The sequence below is a fragment of the Sinocyclocheilus grahami genome, unplaced genomic scaffold, assembly GCF_001515645.1.
Source record: "Sinocyclocheilus grahami isolate Dianchi unplaced genomic scaffold, SAMN03320097.WGS_v1.1 scaffold511.1, whole genome shotgun sequence".
Lineage (NCBI taxonomy): Eukaryota > Metazoa > Chordata > Actinopteri > Cypriniformes > Cyprinidae > Sinocyclocheilus > Sinocyclocheilus grahami.
In genome coordinates, this window is record NW_015505690.1 from 479,713 (window position 1) to 501,440 (window position 21,728).

The 21,728-nt window shown below is 38.0% G+C and overlaps 1 protein-coding gene across 1 annotated transcript in view; it reads left to right on the plus strand.

Moving 5' to 3' along the window:
- The window catches only part of LOC107554717 (rab effector MyRIP-like), a 186,604-nt gene that overhangs the window by 96,793 nt on the left and 68,083 nt on the right, over positions 1–21,728 (plus strand). Inside the window, exon 3 of the mRNA XM_016237314.1 lies at positions 17,763–17,984. Coding sequence (XP_016092800.1) covers positions 17,763–17,984 — 222 coding nt within the window. The remainder of the gene's footprint in view (positions 1–17,762; positions 17,985–21,728) is intronic.

Below are 21,728 nucleotides of genomic sequence, written 5' to 3' on the forward strand. Positions count from 1 at the left end.
ATACCATTAAATATGTTTAATACGACTGACTTTGTATTTAATGCGAAGTTAATAAAAACATTGTAAGTTACTAATTAGCCTATAACACTTTCATTGTGCAAAAAGAGAGCAAATAACGTTTACACTATCAAATAACATTTTCACTTCAGTCCAGCGAATTCAAGCACTCTCAAAAACTCCCATAATAATCTAAAACTGTTTACACTGTAAAATGTATATCTTACTTACATTCGTACGTCTTCACTTTGTTGTTTCTGATGAGATAATTAGCCAGAGATTTCAGTCAGCCAGCTGACTCATCTGAACGCCTCTGATTGGTCTTTGTATTCAGAAACTCAACATAATAGTATGGGATTGGTTATAATGCGCAGTGCTTTAAAAACGTGTGTGTCTCTGGCTCTGTGCCAGCCAGCGAACGCAGATTTGAATTTAGCTGCTGGTGATGTCTTTCTTTTTTATATGCATAGCTTACAGGACAAACTGCGCATTTCACCCACATTTGTTTGGTGTGATATGATTCCAAAAGGCTCTCCCTCCCCCTCAGAACCGCCCCTGATCTCTGTTAATCTCGGCGAAGTCCTGAGGGCAGGGCACCTAGCCAACAACCGAAAGGAAGATTTATGATTGTGCTACTAGAGGAGATTCTGCTTGGGATTCAGTGCTTGGCTTGTCATGCCTGTCAAAAGCAATCCAGTTGACCCAAGAGAGTAAAAACAGATTCTGTATGAGATTAAACTAAAAATATGACTAGTGTGTTGTAAATGTCTTTCCAGGAAGTCTTCACATGCTGCAACATCTTTATAATGTTCTCCATTAGTAGGACTACTATTGCTGCTCTTCCAGTACTGTGACATACTGGGGGAACCCAGGAAAACTTTTATATAATTAATTTCATATTCATAGCTGTGAAATGTCTTAGAGGAGCATTTCCAATTGATTGATTAAATTGCATGCGACACTTACCGGCAAATGTTTAATCAAATGCCAAATCCCAATTCACACACTAGACATCCTGAATAATATGTAATATTACTGCATTGCAACAAGTGTAGTATGTTGAAAATAGTAAAATAAATAAATTTATTTGGCTACTAGCTGCCCATTTATTTGGAAGAGGAAGTGTTTGTGCTTGTTGTGTCTAGGTACAGCAACCAAGTAGCTTATTGTTGACAACAAAACATAATTATGTTTTTGTGTGTTTGTGCACGCATGTGTGCAAGTAAAGCAATTCAAGTAAATTGTTATTCAATTCAAAGCAATAATTTAAAAATGTTTTAAAAGAAGTCTCAAATTTGTTTTTATTTGATTAAAAATACAGTAAAACAGTAATATCGTACTATATATATGTATATCAGTGGCAAGCGGTGACTTTTTTAAACGGGTATGCTAAGTCATAAGACCCCAAGATAAGATAAGATGCTGAGTGTCTCCAGTCCCCCCCAATAATAAAATCAGAGAAGGACTTATATACATATTAAAATGTATATAGCCCACGTTTTTATAAAAATAATAATAATTTACCGCTTAGGCAATAACATATATCTTCAACATACGTTGTCTATGACCAAAAATTTAAGAAGATATGTTTTCAGTGCACTTTTAAAATTTGCTTTGCTTGAGAAAACAAAAATATACAGTTTAGTATATTTATATGTGTATATATAGATTTAGTCGAGTTGGTTTTGCATCAAACACAATGTGATTTTCGGCAATCGAGATCTGACAGCAACAGCACATTTTTCCACTTGGGCGAGCACTTTGCAGACAGTTTACCTCGCGCATGAAATCTCCCGCAGACCAGCAAAACACTGAGCTCGCGCTATAATAGCAACAGAGCAGAGACAGAAAACTGCGGAGATCCGCAACTCTAGATTTACTGCCGTTTGGCAAATAAATCATTGTACGTACTCATTCCTAACTCTTTAAGCTTTAAGTTACATTTCAAATGACAAGGGATCAACTTATAATCATGTTTATATTAATTATCCCGTGAACTTATTCTCTTAAATGGCCTGGTTATGCGGAGCATTCGCAGCTTATATGGACGGAACACCACTGATATATATATATATCAGGGGCGTAGATTACGCGGGGGACGCGGGGGACATGTCCCCCCCACTTTTTATAAAAAGTAAATTCGTCCCCCGCACTTTTTTATTGGAGAGTTGTGTTTAAATGGCCTGGTTATGCGGAGCATTCGCAGCTTATATGGACGGAACACCACTGATATATATATATAACTGTCATTTATGCCGTCATCACGTGTTGATAGCGCAGGTGAGACCTGAACAGCACACGTTGCTATCTGTGCAAACTAAACTCATTTAAGCTTTGCCAGTTTAAATATTAAAGAGCCAGAAGACGCGAACTCGCGCGCGCAGTGAGAAGATCTGTGTGTGCACTCATCCGAAGAGCGTGAACCCCGTCTCAGAACGCGCGCAAATATTAAGCTCTCTTTGAAGTATTGTGCTTGAATGGACAAATTCACACAAAAATTATGTCAAAATGCTCATCTTGGTGAGTATCCTAGCAGACACAGTCGGCTGAACAAACCGTATCAGCGCACTGGATCAGTGCGTTCTCTTAAAGTGACAGCACTTTCTTAAAGTTAATTAAACAGCAACAACACGGAAATCACTCACTGCTCTAAATTGAATAACTTTTGTAACTTTAATAAGGAATCATTTTTTTATTTATACAGTCAAATATGCAATGTAGTTTTACATTTGATTACTTTATTCAATTTCTGTACCTAAAAACTGTTAGACCTACCTAAAAAAACTGAAAAGCACTGTTTATTTTATTTGTATCTTTGCTCTATTGCATTTATTTGTGCTGTTGCTTGTAGTTAGATTATTTGTTCTTATTTTCTTTATTTTTATTTGACAATATAGTATTTTCCCTAAACATAGCACATACCGAACCATACCGAAACTGTGACTCTAAAACCGTGATACAAACCGAACCATGAGTAAGTTGGACCGTTGCACCCCTAATATATATATATATATATATATATATATATTAGTATCATTAAAGTAATTTTCTATTTTAATACATTTGTTTTAGTGATGCAAAGCTGAATTTTCAGCAGCCATTGCAGAAGTCTTCAGTTTCACATGATCCTTCCAAAGTCATTCTATGTGATATGTTACTCAAGAAAAATTCTTCTCATCAATGTTGAAAACAGTTTTGATGCTTACCTTTTTTTTTCCAGGATTTTTGCATTTACATTTTTTATTACCAGCATTTTTAAATAAAAATAGTTTGTATCAATTTAATGTGTCCTTAAGATTTTTTTTTTATCCTAATGACCCAAAATATTTTATCACAAATATATTTTTTAATTATTAAGAGGGCTAATATTTTTGTTCTAATACTAATACAAATATTTTTCATAATAGTTGTCATTTCTGATTTCTTGGTATATGCAAAATCTGCTTAAGTACTTCAGTATTCTCCTGGTTGATAATCACCCCAGAAAACAACATGGGTCTGTGGTATCTAAATGCAATTTTAATGAGGTTCTGTTATGTACTATTACTGGCATACTTTATTTACTTTCATGTGGCTAAAGAAATATTATATATGGAATTATTTTGAAAGGAAATGTACTTTTACAGTTTGTTTGAAAATTGACTATAAAACACAGTCCTCTGTTATTAAGATTTTGTGGGTGAGGAGTTGTGTGTCCTTGCCGAGATTCCAAAAGACGTCAAATATCACCGCTGCCTGTGGTCTCATGTTTGTTCTGCTGTCATTTTTCAAAAATAACAAACCAAGAACATGCGGTTTCTATCAGAAAAATCTTTTGAACTCAGTGTCAGGAGTGTTTCAGCTATTTATCCTGATGTTCTGTTCTTGTTCTGATGCGGCTGTTTTGAAAGACTAGAAACCCATTTGAGGTTCCTTTATACTGGCGTATTCTACTTGTATAGCAGTTAATGGCTAAAAATCTAGATTTACAATGACATGTGCACATTTATATACTGTACACACAGGGTAAACACCCTGGCATTTACTCTATAATTAGATTAATGAATTGATAAATTAATTATTTATAACATTCCAACGGACAGCCTATTGAGATCACAGGGATACCACCCTATCATACACACACTTCCACACACACATAGCTGCAAGCGAGGGCTTGTCAGACCGTGAATGCGTTATTGATGATAGTCATATTCACATTTCTGCTGTGTTGTGCTCTCATATTTACATAGACTATTTCCTACTTCAAGGTATTTCAAAGACTACCATACTATTAACATGCTACATATCCATAAAACAATAGCAATACAATTGTACTTGTCCAAAACACCATGAGACACCATGGTAAATGTTCAAAAAACATAGTATTACCATGGTATATAACCAAAGATATGGACCCATATCCAACAACTGTCAGTGTTGTGGACCTGTGGTTCCTTGTTTTACCCCTGTCTTAGTTCCTGTTTTCTTTATGTGGTCTTTCCTGTTCCTGCCCTCCTTGTGTGAATTCGTATCCAGCTGTGTTTGATTCATTAGTACATTTGCCCCCAGGTGTGTCCTATTTGGTGTATGTGTATTTAAAGTGTTCCCAATTCCTTGTTCTCTGTCCACTGTTAAACGTCATACCTAAGTTCCTGTGTTTGTATCCCTTTGTTTGTTTGATTAAAATCTAAGTTAAAGTATTCTCCAGCATCCCCTCGTTCCTCCCAAGTGAAACGTAACAGAACAGCGGACCATACAAGATAATTACGGCTGAAGACAGGCTTTGGTGTCTGCAGCAGGGTGATCGGGAATTGGAGAGGTATGTAGAGGAGTTCCTAGAGCTCTCCAACCAGGTGAGCTGGTTCGACTCTGCTCTCGGTGTCTGTTTTCAGCTGGGGCTGGATGATGACGTAATCGGCTGCGATCTTTCCACATATAGTTTTCCCCTGATCGAGCTGGTTAATCATGTCCTTTATTTAAATTATAATATCCTTTATAATAAAGTTAATCTGCAGTTAGAAAGAGTTCAGAGCGATCATCATCCAGTTCCTCCTGAAAACCACCACGCCTCACCAGCTCACCCCTCGCCAGGACCCTCCACATACCCAGCCAAATGTTCCGACCACCCATCTCCTCCCAGCACCGTCTCTGTCTTCAGCCCAGTAACGCTGGCCCTTCCTTAGTCAAGCCCGCCGGCCGTTCAGCACTCAAGCCCGCCGGCCACCCTATTCACCTGTAACCAAAAAAGGAGAAAAAAGCGGGTTCGACTCTGCTCTCGGTGTCTGTTTTCAGCTGGGGCTGGATGATGACGTAATCGGCTGCGATCTTTCCACATATAGTTTTTCCCTGATCGAGCTGGTTAATCATGTCCTTTATTTAAATTATAATATCCTTTATAATAAAGTTAATCTGCAGTTAGAAAGAGTTCAGAGCGATCATCATCCAGTTCCTCCTGAAAACCACCACGCCTCACGAGCTCACCCCTCGCCAGGACCCTCCACATACCCAGCCAAATGTTCCGACCACCCATCTCCTCCCAGCACCGTCTCTGTCTTCAGCCCAGTAACGCTGGCCCTTCCTTAGTCAAGCCCGCCGGCCGTTCAGCACTCAAGCCCGCCGGCCACCCTATTCACCTGTAACCAAAAAAGGAGAAAAAAGAGAAATGGACGGCTCACGGCCCTCTTCCTCAGCCGAGAGCGCTCCCCAGAGCTTGCTCCAGTGTCGGCTCCAGCCCCAGAGCTCTCTCTACTGTCGGCTCCAGCCCCAGTGCTTGCTCCAGTGTCGGCTTCAGCCCCAGAGCTCGCTCCAGTGTCGGCTCCAGGCCAAGAGCTCACTCCAGTGTCGGCTCCAGCCCGAGTTGGCTCCAGTGCCAGCTCCTCGAAAGAGCCTTGCTTTGCCTGCTCCTCCAGAGCACCCTCCAGTGCCAGCTCCTCGTAAGCTCTTCACAGTTCCCGAATATAGCCCACGGAGGGCTGCAGTTCCCGAGTATAGCCCACACAGGGCTCCAGTTCCCGAGTATAGCCCACGGAGGGCACCAGTTCCCGAGTATAGCCCACGGAGGGCTCCTGTCCCCGAGTTTAGCCCACGGAGGTTTCTTGTCCCCGAGTTTAGCCCAGTGAGGGCTCCTGATTCCTCGTTTATCCCTGGAAAGGCTCCTGACCCCCAGTTAAGCCCAGGGAGGGCTCCTTATTCCATGTTAAGCCCAGGGAGGACTCCTGATTCCTCGTTTAGCCCAGGACGGGCTCCTGATTTCCAGTTCAGCCCAGGAAGGGTTCTGGATCTCCAGTTAATCCCAGGGAGGGCTCCTGATTCCCAGTTTATCCCAGGAAGGGCTCCTGATCCATGACTTCCTGAACTGTTTGATCCGCCATGGCTCCCCATGCTTCCTACTCTGCCATGGCCCTCCGTGCTCCCTACTCCGCCATGGCCTCCTGAACTGCCTGCTCCGCCATGGCTTCCCATGCTCCCTACTCCGCCATGGCCTCCTGAGCTGCCCGCTCTGCCATGGAACCCTAGACTGCCTGAGCCGTCATGGCCCCCTGAGCTCCCTGATCCGCCCTGGAGGCCTCCTGTGTCTCCGTCCTGTACCAGCCTCCAGGGCGCCCACCCTTCAGGAAGGGGGGAGTTATGTCAGTGTTGTGGACTTATGGTTCCTTGTTTTACCCCTGTCTTAGTTCCTGTTTTCCTTATTTGGTCTTTCCTGTTCCTGCCCGTCTTGTGTGAATTCATATCCAGCTGTGTTTGATTCATTAGTTCATTTGCTCCCAGGTGTGTCCTATTTGGTGTCTGTGTATTTAAAGTGTTCCCAATTCCTAGTTCTCTGTCCGCTGTTAAACATCATACCTAAGTTCCTGTGTTTGTATCCCTTTGTTTGTTTGATTAAAATCGATGTTAAAGGGGTCATATGATGCGATTTCAATTTTTCCCTTCTCTTTGGAGTGTTACAAGCTCTTGGTGCATAAAAAAGATCTGTAAAGTTGCAAAGACTAAAGTCTCAAATCCAAAGAGATATTGTTTATAAAAGTTAAGAGTCAACCACGCCTACCTAAAATGGCCCGTTGTAACATGCCCCCACATGTCTACGTCACAATGTGGGAAGATTTGCAACACCGCCCAAATGTTTACGCAAAGAAAGAAGGCGTAACTTTGATTCTCGCTGTAGTATTGTTGTTGCCGTGTGTTTCGTTGTGAAAGCGAAACTACTTTGTTTGGCCTTCCAAAAGAGGAGGATATCCGCTTCGTCCCACTGATGATTCAAACGCGAGTTTTGAGCAGTGTTGAGTAGCGCTTGATGTTTGTCATTTCTCTGATCACAAATGCAGACATGGTTTTGTGTTTACACGGCGCGATGCAACGCAACGCGTAAAAAGACAGTATAAATCATTGTAATCCGTAATTATGTCCCCACTGGATGCAACAAATGCCTCGTTTATAATAGGTTTTAATGTTTTTATCTCTTCGCTCCGGCCGGGACATGGCATCACAAAATGTTAAGGGACATAACATTTCCATCACACGCTTGAGGTATTCGGCCAATCACAATTTAGTGGATAGCTGGCCAATCAGAGCACACCTCGCTTTTCAGACCGATGAGCTTTGTAAAAATCGATGCATTTCAGAAAGGCTGGGCATAGAGGAGAAACAATAATGTACAGTATGTGGAAAATAATGGGTTTTTGGAACCTTAAACCGCATAAACACATTTCATTACACCAAATAATGTTCTTTTTAGCAACGTCATATGACCCCTTTAAAGTATTTTCCAGTGTTCCCTCATTCCGCCCAAGTGAAACGTGACAACAACATGATAATTGAACTGGTCCAAAAATATATATACCCTGGTAAGTGTCAAATGATTTTACTGTGGTACCTGTCCAAAGCACTAGAATATGGCATAGTGTACTGTATTGTTCAAAATAGTGCCATATATCATTGTATATTTCCATAGAATATGGTGCCATATCCAACAACATGGTATTACCATACCAAAAAAAAAAAAAATTAAATAAATAAAAGTATATTATACCTAAGTTACCATTGGAACCTGTCCAAAAATTTATTAATTAATTAATTAAATTAAATAAAAGCGAATGACCATGGTTACTGCACAGTATACCTAAATAATAATAATAATAATAATAATAATATGGTATTACAATGCATGCACTACAGTATATAGATAGATAGACAGATAGATAGATAGATCTGAGAGACAGAGGAAAGAAAGGGTAGACGTGTGTGTGTGTGTGTGTGTGTGTGTGTGTGTGTGTGTGTGTGTGCGCGCGCGTGTGTGTGTGTTTGTGTGTGTTTTGTGTAACATTTTATGACCGTGACATGCTCTTCTGTTCATGTAACTGCACAGCACACAGGTCATATAGCCACTCTGAACTACTGCTGTGTGTCCAGCCTTGTTTGCTCCCTCTGTTAATGAAAGCAGAACTAGGTGGAGATAGATCAAACTCCTGGGGTCGATATCAGTGTGTGTGCACTGTACGTTTGCAGGAATCTGCGAGACAGCCTGTAAGGACAGCTGCTGTAAATTTTGCAGCTCTTAGCTTCGATATACAGCCCCTGGTATTTTCCTGCTGTGACCGGAATTGATGTTGTGTAGGTGTGTGTGCAGATGTGAGTTCACATGCTGTGCATCAGTCTGTCTTCCATCCGTAAAGACCTTAGACCGGCCTGATTATGTTTGATTAATGAGCAAGAAGGGTTCAGTTGTGTTGTATATTTTCTGACTTTTTAGCGGCGGAATCCAGGCATACTCCTCATAATTAATAATAATTCATTACATTTATATAGCGCTTTTCTAGGCACTCAAAGCACTTTACATTGTCAGGGGGTATCTCCTCATCCACCACCAGTGTGCAGCATCCACCTGGATGATGCGACAGCAGCCATAGTGCGCCAGAATGTCCACCACACACCAGCTTATTGGTGGAGAGGAGACAGAGTGATGAAGCCAATCAGTATATATGGGGATTGTTAGGAGGTCATGATGATCAGAGGCCAATGGGCAAATTTGACCAGGATACTGAGGTCACACCTTTACTCTTTTCTAAAGACATCCTGGGATTTTTAATGACCGCAGAGAGTCAGGACCTCGGTTTAACGTCTCATCCGAATGATGGTGCTTGTTGACAGTATAGTGTCCCCGTCACTATACTGGGGCGTTAGGACCCACACAGACCACAGGGTGAGCATCCCCTGCTGGCCTCACTAATACCTCATCCAGCAGCAACCTAGTTTTCTCAGGAGGTCTCCCATCCAGGTACTGACCAGGCTCAGCCCTGCTTAGCTTCAGTGGGTAACCAGTCTTGGGCTACAGGGTGATATGGTTGCCGGCCATATTACCCTGTAATTCAATATTTCAGACCTCGGGCTACCCGTTAAATTTATATTTTGTAACTCTGAAATAATTAACAGGTTAATTTTTCTCTCTTTGCTTATGTAGATCACTCCGCATGGCCAAACAGCAGCTTTATCATTAGTATAAATGAGTTGAACTGGCTGCACATTCTCTGCACGACCCTGCTCCCGAAAGGGCTGTGAAGACCAGAATTATGAGTGCTGTGACTCATCGCTTCAGAAGAAAGGCGTACGGAGCTAAATATATGGGCACTGTGTAAATCCTATAGTCAAGTAAAGTCAAGTCACCATTATTTATATATTTATATCATACTTATAACGACTGAGTAGAGCAGGGTGAGTCCTATGAAACTTGTTAAGTATGTGTCCCGGTTGTATTTCACACTGAATTAATTCTGTATTGTTTATATTATTTGCTCAAGGAAATGAATCAATACTTCTCTTTGTTCATGGGATGTACATGTTAACTGTATACAGTATTGTGCTCTGTTACTTTCTGACTGATTGCATGTCGACAAGCAGGAAGAGAAAAATAGAGAGATGCTGAGAGAGAAGGTGCGTGTGCCATTTGTGAGTATGCTGGGTGAAGTGATCAATCTATGCAGAATAATCAGCGGAATGTAATGTTAATAGGTCCATTATTATGACCAGTTAATGAGGAAGTGAATTATAAGAGGGGAAGTGATGTGTGTCTGGTATGGTGCCCTGACCATTATAATCAATGTTTAATATATCCTGACATAAACCAGACCATAAAATAAGCACACACTCTTTTTCTTTCACATACGATGTGCTTTAAAATATTAATTTATTCATTCATTCATTTGTTCGTTCATTCATTTATTCACACATTTATTGTCATGTTCCTTATCAATGCAATGCATCCACTGTTCAAGTCACAGTGCACAGTGCATTGTGTACAGTAAATAACATACTCAGTTGTTTATTCTAATCCAGCTAAAATGGATTCAGCAAATAAGGTTGTGTGTTATACCCCAGTGCCCTAGTAAAAGCAGATCAATATCTCTAACCACTCTGTAATCTCGATTGCAGATCTATCCATGAAGTGTCTAGTGGATTCCAATACAGGAGCTTTGCGGAATAGCAATAGCAATAAAATGTTTAGCTAAAGCTTTCTCCTGTAAGCCTAATTAGGTTCCTGGTACATAAAACTGATCTTAGATCAGTTAAGTAAAGGAGGATTAAAGTTAAATGCCCTTATGTATCATTTTAGATAGCAATAAAGGTCTTGTCCATTAATGACAGATGATTATCGCGGCCTAGAAAAAATAATTACACACAAAGATTACACGCATATAAGCAAAAAAATATATATATTTTACTATATAGAACAGTATATATGCAAATTTACATAGACAAAATATTCTGGCTTGGCCTGTATAACCCAAATAATTTATCTATTTAACCTGCTTGGTGAAGTTGAATATCACTGCTCTACTCATAATTTGACTCTCCAATGCTGATTTTGATTAAATGTTTGTTTGCTTTGGCTCACAACTCTTAGGAAACACTCATTTATATTTACTCATTCATTATGTAGATCCCCTAGCTCATTTATCTCATTTATCTCTCCTTTCCCCCAAAGCCAATTTATATCACCTGATTTCGTTATTGGTGAGAAATAACCTCACTAAAAGAGAACTGGCAGTTTTTCATTATTAATATAGTCCTATTGTGTATATGTGTGATTGTGGGTATGTGTGTGGAAGACTGAGAGAAAAAGCAATAAAAAGAGGGATATGATTCATTCCATCTAGAGTCTCATGTATTCATATTTTATTATTTAAAATAAATAATACACATTATAGACTTAAATATCAATAGAAATGTTTGGCTACATGTAGTCTTTGTTTTAGTTAGTTAAATTGTGTTTTCAGGACCATAGACAACACAAGCACATTCTCAATGGCAGTTCATAGATCTGTGATAGAACCACTGCTGGACCCATAGCTCAAAATGACCAAACACCCAAAGTATCCCATAATTCCTGCAAAAGGTATGAGGAAGTCTGGGCACTATTTTAGGTTCTGAACTTATATAAACTTATAGAAACACTGTCCTACAAGCCCATTGCCATGAGCTGAGTGATGGACTATCTGAATGTGAGCAGATAGTGAGCAAGAATGCAGCTGTCATTGACTGGTTATAGCCAATGCAGCTAAACTATGTCAATGACAGCGTCAAATGTACCAGTGTCCTCAATGTAACCATCCCAAACAATTACTTCACATCCTCCAGTCTGCATTGTTCCAACCTTACATACACTAATATCCAGTCCAAACAGCTGGAATCAAACCTTATTAGATGAGCCTACCTGAATGAAATTATTCGCAGGCATTGAATGCAGATGTTCCTCTCCCATTGGCGTCTAACATGGTAAGCATATCACTGCCAGCCTCAGTGATGTTGGCTATCTTTCTGTGCTAAGTTCAGATATTAATGCAACATCTTCACCAAAGGGAATGAGAAAACCACAACATGTTCATCACTTGATGGAAGGACATGTCCATTTAAGACTTGTTGGCATTTTTTAAAGTAGGTCTGAAATGTAAATTCAATCTACATATTTTCTAAAAGCATTTTGCAGAACTTATTGTGAACAAATCATCTGTGCATTTTTTAAATTATTTTTTTGTATATAATTACAATTTCATAACTGGATCTAACAATGAAACAAGAGACTTCTCTCTAGCCATGTATGCAGGACTTCTCTAATTTAAGTTTGCTTAAACCTGTCCCTGCAAGCTTGTGTTCATCTGCCTCCACATTTGATTACTGTAGATCACAATATAGAAGAAAGTCTACTTTCGTTTTAAAACAATTTTAAGAATAAATGTGTAATTTCACCACTACTTGCACCAAACAGAATTGGATTTTTTTTCCAGACAGGTTGCCCTCATCTGTCAGGTGGGAAGTCCTGCCACCAAATCACACCATTGGTAAATGCAGAAGCTGATATGCAAGACTGCTTAAATAATTGGGGCTGTGTTTCCCAAAAGTGTTGCAAAGCAAGTTGATCGTAGAGATCATTGGGGCTAATGGTTTCTACAGTCTGCTTGTCATGTTTTAGGAAAACGCAACCAAGAGCAATGCTTTGAAACATGAACATACTTAATTTGAAAAAAAATTAATTAAAATTGGCTGACAATCAAGAAATGTCTAATATTAAAATTATATATTTTATCTAAATAAATTAAAAATAAAACACTAAAACTAATCATTTGAAATGCTTCTCGTGAATTTAGATATAATGTACAGAATGGAAAATTATTATTTATTTTGATATTTTCTAAAGAGTACAGTGTTTATTACATTTTTTGTGTTTTAAAAAAAATTATGTGCACATTTGATCATGGCAAAGGTAATCTAAATGCCAACATAGGGTATATGAGCGTGAACATCCAATTAGACCAAGGTTAGGAATTATCTCAAACAATTAAAGGGGTCATATGATGCGATTTCAAGTTTTCCTTTCTCTTTAGAGTGTTACAAGCTGTTCGTGAATAGATAAGATCCCTAAAGTTGCAAAGACTAAAGTCTCAAACCCAAAGAGATATTCATTATAAAAGTTAAGACTGGTCCACGCCCTCCTAAAACACCTTGTTTAAACATGCCCCCACGTCTACGTCACTATGTGGGAAGATTTGCATAACACCGCCCAAATGTTCACGCAAAGAAAGAAGGCATAACTTTATTGTTGATGCCACCGCCACCGCCATGTTGTGAAGACACTGTGTGTTTCATTGCGAAAGCGAAAATACTTTGTTTGGCCTTCCAAATGAGGACACGACTAGAAATCAGTGGTTAAATTGTATTTACAACACTGTTCCAGAACAGTTCAACCCAAATATTCGCGATGCAACGCAAAGTGTAAAAGACAGTATAAGTCATTATAATCCATAATTATGTCCCCACTGGATGCAACAAATGCCTCATTTATAATGGGTTTTAATGTTTTTGTCTCATCGCTCCGGATCACAATATGGTAAGGGGCGTAACATTTCCGACACACGCCTAAGGTATTCAGCCAATCACAATGCACTGGATAGCTGGCCAATCAGAGCACACCTCGCTTTTCAGACCGATGGGCTTTGTAAAAATCGACGCGTTTCAGAAAGGTGGGGCATAGAGAAGAAACAATAATGTACAGTATGTGGAAAATAATGTGTTTTTGAACCTTAAACCGCATAAACACATTTCATTACACCAAATAATGTTCTTTTTAGCAACATCATATGACCCCTTTAAAGTCTTAATTTATGATTTCTAAGTAATATTATGCACATTACGTGTGTATATTCAGATGCATCCATGTGTTTCCTAAACCCTCAAAATCTCTTCTCATCCTCATGGCTTAACAGTGTCTGCTTCTTAAGCTTTCCACAATTAATTAGGATAAATTAGACCCCATTGTGGTAAATACCCTTTCTAAATCCTCTGAAACAAAAAGCTTGATACTGGTCTGGCATGTTGCTCTGGAATGTAACAGCTTGCTTGTAGGCATCCTGGTCAAAAGCAGTGCATCTGTATTTAAAATATGAACATGTTAAAATGAAAGCAAAGCTTCAGAGTTGCAGGGCAGACAGAGTGGAATAATTTAATGGAATGATCATTTGTTCTTGCTGATTTTTTTACACTTAGCTAATACAGAGACTCATGTGTGTAGTGGTGGGCAGACTAAATATATTTCTCATTTGCCTTGCTGAACGTATATGAGCATGTGAGTCAGGGCATCAGAACTTTTCCCTGTGGGCTGGCTGACCTGTGATCTGCTTATGGAGCCAGCATTTCAATGGGATCACAGATGCACACCCTACACAAAGGCTCTTTCATAGACACCTTATTTATGCAGCCTTCTACCTGTGTCATGGTTGCACTACTGAGTGGAGTGTGGAGCAAGGAACAGAGGGAGATGAGGAGTACATCAATCCAGAGAATTTTAATGATAACAAGGAACAAGGAAAACTCACGTAGCACATGTAGACATAAACAAACACAGGTGGAGACTAATAAACTCAATGAAATAATCAGGACAGGAACATAACAAAAAAAGGGCTAAACACTCACAAAACACAGAACAAAGTCTGACAACCCGGGTTTAGTCAGATCCTAAACCATATTTTGTGTTCCATTGCACTGCTTTTTAATTGTTTGTCTATATAAACTTGAGCTAGACTGGCATCTTGGCAGTCGCACTATATCTCGCTGCCTTGTTGCTGTGTCTCACAACACATTTTTAGGCGTTGTGTTAAGGTTATTTAGGCACCCCTGCACTGCCCCCTGTACTAATAAATAAAGAGGTATCATATCAATCACAAGTTATGATGCTTTAATTTTATGGAGAACCACAAGGCTCAGGACCACTGCTTCTCAAAAATCAGATGACTAGTAACTTAATAAATTCAAGAAAATACAAATTCAAGAAAAAAAGGTTTTAATTATTGGATCAAAAACTTCCACACACACACACACACACACACACAAAACAGAATACTGCTTAACCCTAGGCCTAGATGCTTAACTCTGTCAAGTTTTCGTCATCACTCAAGAACCTGGGTGTGCTATATAGCAGTGATCTGTCATCTGAAGGTCACTTTTCTAGCATTTGTATAACTGTGTTTTTCAATCTTAAATCTGTCTCTAAATTATGACATACATTATAGTCTCAATGTCAGTTGTAGAAAAGTTAATTCATAAATTTATGACCTCAAGGCTAGATTGTAAGGTTATTTGGGGTCTGAAGGACACTTACATTTCAGGAATTTATTGATATGACACAATTGGATGAGAACAAAACTTGAACTGAATTAAGCTGGATGATGGCACTATTGTGGCATCTTGCAACATTTACACTGTTATTGAACTGAATTTAATCAACATTCAACTGCCTCCAGCTGAAAAAAGAACAACATTGATGGCTTTTTTTTTTTAGAAATGCTTATAGCTGAATTGTCCTCATTTTTAATCAAATTGATGAAACTGATGAACTTCACATTGTTATTGATCAGACCTGATCCAACACTGAAGTGATTGAGCTGAATAATGAAACTATTATCTTTTTACAGCTGCTTTACAGCAGAATCTGAATTTCTCCAATCTGAATTATTTTCCATAATTGAATCTGTTGTTATCCTGTTTATCACTGTGAAGATACTTTGACACAATCTGTATATCTATAGAAATAAAAGTGATTAATTGCAAATATTTTCATAAAAATATAATCTATGAAATGTTATTATAAATAATTAAATATACTTAACCCTCTGGTGCTCTTCAATCTCTTTTGTTCAAAAGATTTTCTGTTTTGAATTTTTTTAAATCACAGCTTCATCGGAATGGCACGATACTTGGTGACTTTTATGGCATTTGGAATGTGAACACACACAAACAAATTGAGGGCATGATTCGAGCAGGCTAAGTGGTCATAAAAGAAATAGTCACACTTGTGATAGTTGGTCAAAAATGACCAACTATAGGAAATGAATGGGAAATCAACAAAAACACAAAAATTCAGAGAACAATCTAAAAATCTGCCACAATGCAGAAAAAAAGTTCACAGCAATGACGGGGTGAAACTCTAAAACATCAAGAGTTCAAAACCAACACATCCACTCACACACACACACGTGTACACACCTTTGCACTGGTGTGACTGTAACACAGCAAATATGTAAAATAAAATCAATAATTCAACTACAATGCAGTAAAGAAGTGGACAGCAAGGAAGGGGTTTCACTTTAAAACATCAAGAGTGCAAAACAGACACATCCACTCACACACGCACACACATACACACATACACAATTACACACACTCAAATGAATTGGTATGGCTATAACCATATAGCCAAAACGAGTCAGAAAACTGAAATCAGATCAGACCCAGAAGCTCTGATAAAACATTCCTGTTCATTTTTGTTACATTTTTATAGAATTTTAATGTTTTGTGTAACAAAATGCTTTCTCTGTGTTCAGGTTTGACTGTAGTAATAATAATTTAAAAACTGACGATTCAAATCAACATTTAAAAAAAAAATCTAAACCTTTACAAAAAGTTGTCTTTGAAAATGTTTAAATATATATCTAAACCCACAACTTAATAAAAATAAGTATTTATGTTTAAAAACAATTAGAGAATGTATAGGCCTTTATATAGAGGTATATAGGAATCTATGGGCTAAACCATGGAATTGCTGATTTTTTTCTTATTTTACTCCCACTAGATGGCACTAATCAGGCTTCAAAAATGAGATTTTAAAGGCATTGACTATTTTAACAGGAAATACTGCATTAATTGAAAAGTAATATAAAAATATATATTTAAAAAAAATTATATTATTTTCAATGGGAAGAAATTTATCATAATTATTGCATAAATATTAATTAGTAAAATGAAATTATCTCAAAATACAAGAGAAAAAAGAAAAAATATTATAATAAATATAGAACAAAAACATTTGGGGGGGGGGGGGTACATTTTTATGGGTTCTCAAGAGCATCGCCTCCTAGTGATGAATCGTTACATTTATTTATTTATTTATTTATTGCTGTAAATTAATCACATAATGCTAAACTGTGCATAATGTAAATCATAGGGAAACCACAGACGGTTGTCACTACCTGTTCTACATTAACAGAAAGTCATATTGTAATAGAAACAGGCCACAAAAGAAATATACATTTTCAATTTAATGTATTCCTCAGATTATAATTTAGTATAATATAGTATATTTTTTTTGTGCTGTTACCATGGGCAGGACTCAGAAGGACTAGACTAAAAGATGCATCCTCACTAGAATACAGCCTTCCATTTAAGAAGTACCCCAGAGCTCGAAACAGTATGACATAATAAAGCCTTGGTTGCTGAAATCATATGAGTTTGCGAGTTTGATACAAAATCCAAACCAATGATTTAAAGCAAAAGACTTATACATGTTTTGAAGCTTCATTAAAGAGTGTTTTAAATGTGACCATCAATACAGCTCGCTAGATTTCAGAGGGCAGCAATACAGTGGGTATCTGCTGTGGGCTGTGTTCCGTTTTTCAGTCCCAGTCCATCTTTGTTGTGACTTTATCCACATATTCGTGTCTGTTTGTGTGTGTGAATAAACAGAGACTGACAAAGAGAAGTTAAATAGACTGTATCCGTATGCCCCACACTTCTGCAGAATTATTCTTCCTTTAATTTTTCATTCCTCACAGAATCTCCAATTATTCTGCATGACTGTGCGCCTTCAACCTCTCCTTCAGATGCACTTGCTCACCTTTCTCCTTCTCTCTCTCTCTCCATCCCCTTGTTCACATCCCCCTCCTCTCCCTTTAAACCCTCCCACTCCTTCTCTCATTCGCTCTCCTCCAACCCCTCCCCTCCTCTCCAATCCCCCCATCTCTCTGTAGTGAAGTGAAGCAGGAGCTGGAGGAGGAGGGTAGTCGCTGTTTGCTTCTGTCCAAGCAGCACAAGTTCAATGAGCACTGCTGCATTCGCTGCTGCTCTCCCTTTACCTTCCTGCTCAACCCCAAGCGCCCGTGTCTGGACTGCCACTACAACGTCTGCAAATCCTGCCGCACCTACAGTCAGAGCGAGAGGGGCTATATCTGCGCCGCCTGCCAAAAGAGCAGGTAAGTGTCCTCTGGCATTCACGTACATGTGTGTAAATACATATACATTAGGATGGAGGGGCCATGTCTGTACTTCCTAGTAAATGGACATGTTACAAAATGCACAGTGTCATGCAATTACATCTGGACAAGGGAGACACCACACCTGCTGGTGTACATGGCAACACACACATCGTTCAAGTAGATTGCAAGTGGCACATGGAAATAAGGAAATAAAACAAAAAATGTTTATAGCGTGATTTTGTTTTAGACACAGTATTGCTTGATTATTTATAAGTGGCTTTTAAAATATAATGTTAAATGGTTTAAAAATAATAGGTTTTAGGCACAATTTTCTGGTTTCGTGCTTATGAATAGGTGCTTGAGCATCATTTATGTAGCTGTTGGGGTACTTAAGAAATAAAATATAATAGGTCGTTAAACCTTCTTCTTCATCAACTTGAACATCTTGAGGAGTTCCCCTGACTTGAAATAACCTGCACTGTGAAAAGCTCTATGCAAATCAATCTAAATTTTAACTAAAATAAACCTAACCCTCAGAAATGTTTAGATATGTTGAAATTGGCACTAGTATAGCGAGTGTATGGAAATATGAAGCAAGAGGGTTGTCCGGAGTGAATGAGAGCTATTTGTGTATTATTATGGCAATACTGGTCCATGTCAGAAAATAAAGTGGGACTAATTATTAACAGGTTATCAGTTTTGTTTTTCAAACTAAGCAAGCATTAGTTTTACTTTTCAACATTATTATTATTATTATTTCTTGCATTTTTTGCATCAGCATTTTAAATATCTGGTGCATTTTTGTCACTTTCAGTGACATATTTGCCTACAGCCTGGTTAACATCTTACCCAGATATTTATTCATGCTTGAGCAGTGATAACCCTTTTTCAGCCCTGTTTGATTTACTAAATGCTGGCTTTTACGACTGCTGAATTTGTACCCAGCCCATTGGAGATTTGATGGTGTGTGTGACTGTGTGTTAGCATTTTTCACAAAGCAAGGATGGAAAGATAGGTGAGAGCAGGAAGAATAAGTAGAGGTTGGACTAGCGAGAGAGATGGGGAGAATTTCTACAGCATATGTTGATTATTATTTATAGTTTTACTGGGTCATGTGGTCTAAATGCATGTGGGTTGAAAAAAAAGTACTTCTGTCATTATTTACTTACCCTCATGTCATTCCAAACCTGAACTATGATTATTTCTGTGAGTTTCTCTGTTTTATTGGAGCTGTAAAAAGACAAGTGTGAGAATAATAGAATTACTCTTATTTTGGGTAACTGTCCCTTTAAAATGTACAGCAGTGAGAATCAGTGGTGTGCAGTACAATATGAATCAATCAGGAAAATACATCCCATCATCCTTTGCTGTTTTTTGCTCATACTGTCTTATTTGCTGTCTCCCTCTCTCTTAATATCTTTTTTTCTCTCACGTACACTCACTCCGTGCCCGAGGCGTGGATTCTCCACCAGGATTATTTCTCAGCGAGTTTCCTTTCATGTTCTTTCCATGAAATGTTTGCTGTATGAAAAATCTGACTCACAGATTTCCTATTACCAGATATCTACATGTATTTCATGGTAACACCAAATAATGATTTCCTATGTCTCTTGCTGAGCAATATTTCAAGAGACGTACTTTCCACTCACAAAACTGATTACGGCAACAAGGAATGAAATTATGCGTTACTTGAAATTAATGCAGTTATGTAGTCAGATGGCCTTTTGAGAGAGCTGAGAATCACCATCTAAATTAAGTAGTTTTTTTTCTTTTGCTGTAATGATCGTCTATGCATAATAAGGGAAGCATTTTAATTGCTTTTGTAAAGAGCATATAATGGCATTTATATTTGGTTGGTAATTAAAGGAATGTTCTGGGTTCAAGACAGGTTAATTTATATCAGCAGTGTCAGTGATATGTGTTACAGATAATGTTAATATTTCATTAACCCTGAACATTCTTTTAGGTAGGTGTATCATGTGCAAGTGTGCATGTGTGTGTATGAAAGAGAGAGAGAGATGCTGACTCAGATGTTACAGTCACACATCTCCACTCACACTTAACACATTCAGTAAGACATCACAACAGTCTATGTTCCCTTTTAAACATAAAAAATGTGTATTTTCATGTTTGTGCATGTTTATGTTTATGCCATTATAAAGTTGAAGTGAGATTTGTCTCTTTGCACTGTCATTAAGTATCACTGTATCTTGTAAGCTCCAGACAGCAACAAAGACGTGAGCGTTTGGATGGCGCAACGCACAGATGGTGAAATGATGTTGTGTGAGGTATTTAACCTTTGAAAATTCTGTCTAAGGAATATAAAGTTCAAAATATTTGTTCAACAGCATTTGTTTGAGTTAAACGTCTTTACTTTCACTTTTTGTGAATTTAATCCATCCTTGTGGAATAAAAGTATTAAATTATTTGAAAAAAAATCTTACTTTTTTTTAGTTTGAAATTTTGAATTGTACTGTCTTTTTATATTTAGGTTTAGGGAATTAATTTTAGTGTGTAACTTGTTCTGCACTACTGGTGATGCGGACATGAACAGGGGTTAAAGCAAAAAAAAATCCTGATCCTGAACTTTTTTCCGGGGGGAGGAGATGGGGCAGCACATGCAAAGCATGCAACGACTGTGGCAACTTTAACATTTGAAAGGATACTATGGCAAAGTTATTGCTTTCCTTATTCAAACTGTTTTTTTTTTCATGAATATGTGGTTGACCTGAAGAGTGAAAGCTATATCATACAATTGGAAAATTATGAGCTATATCACTGCTTATTGACACTAAGGGTGTGACAATACACTTAGCTCACGAGATGAGACAAAATACAGATACTTGGTTCACTAGAACAATACAATATTTTAATACTATTTTAAAGAAATTTTCAATGAGAAAATATTTGTCTCTTAATTACAAAAAGTAAAACAATGCAGTTGTATTTTGAAATATGTTAACTAATCTAGGGCTGTAACTAATGATTATTTTGGTAATCAAGTAATCTACTGATTATTTTGACAACTGAGTGATCTGATATTTTTTAGTAACACAAATAGACCTAAGTGAAAACCAGGCTTTAGTATGACTATTTATATATAAACTAACGATGAGGCAATAATAATTGGCTCAAATAAAGTATCAAAACCAAGTAATTACATGGTTTTATTGAACAACACTGTTAAAATACATAATGTAATATGCCTATACATAATATGAACATAACCAACTTAAGTACATTATGTATTATAACAAATACCTGCAGAGGGCGCTAACGGCCTGGTGACGTTTCACTTTACAGCGTGATTAAATTATGTTTCAATCCATTCAATTTTAATATTTGGCCACATGCAAACCCAGAAACTTTTATTTTGAAATTGCGAAGTACAATAAATGGCATATTTAGAAATACAATGTATTCTCCTGTGTTGGCAAAGGTTTATAAATTATTTACGTTACAAATATTTTGAGCAAATGCAAATTTTTCCAGATGAACGTTAAGCAATTCAAATTCACAGCATATACAGAGGAAGAGATTAGCCCCTTTCACACATACAGTCTTTACTGGTAAACTACTGGTAAGTTACCATTAAGAGATCATGTGTGAACAGGACCTTTTCAAAAATACCGGTAAATTTGTTCTGGCAATCATATCATTCTTATGGAGATGACATGATTACTCTGCTTTTTACAAAGCTCCGCTGCTTTTTACTGAGTTTTTCTATGCAAATATGTGTTA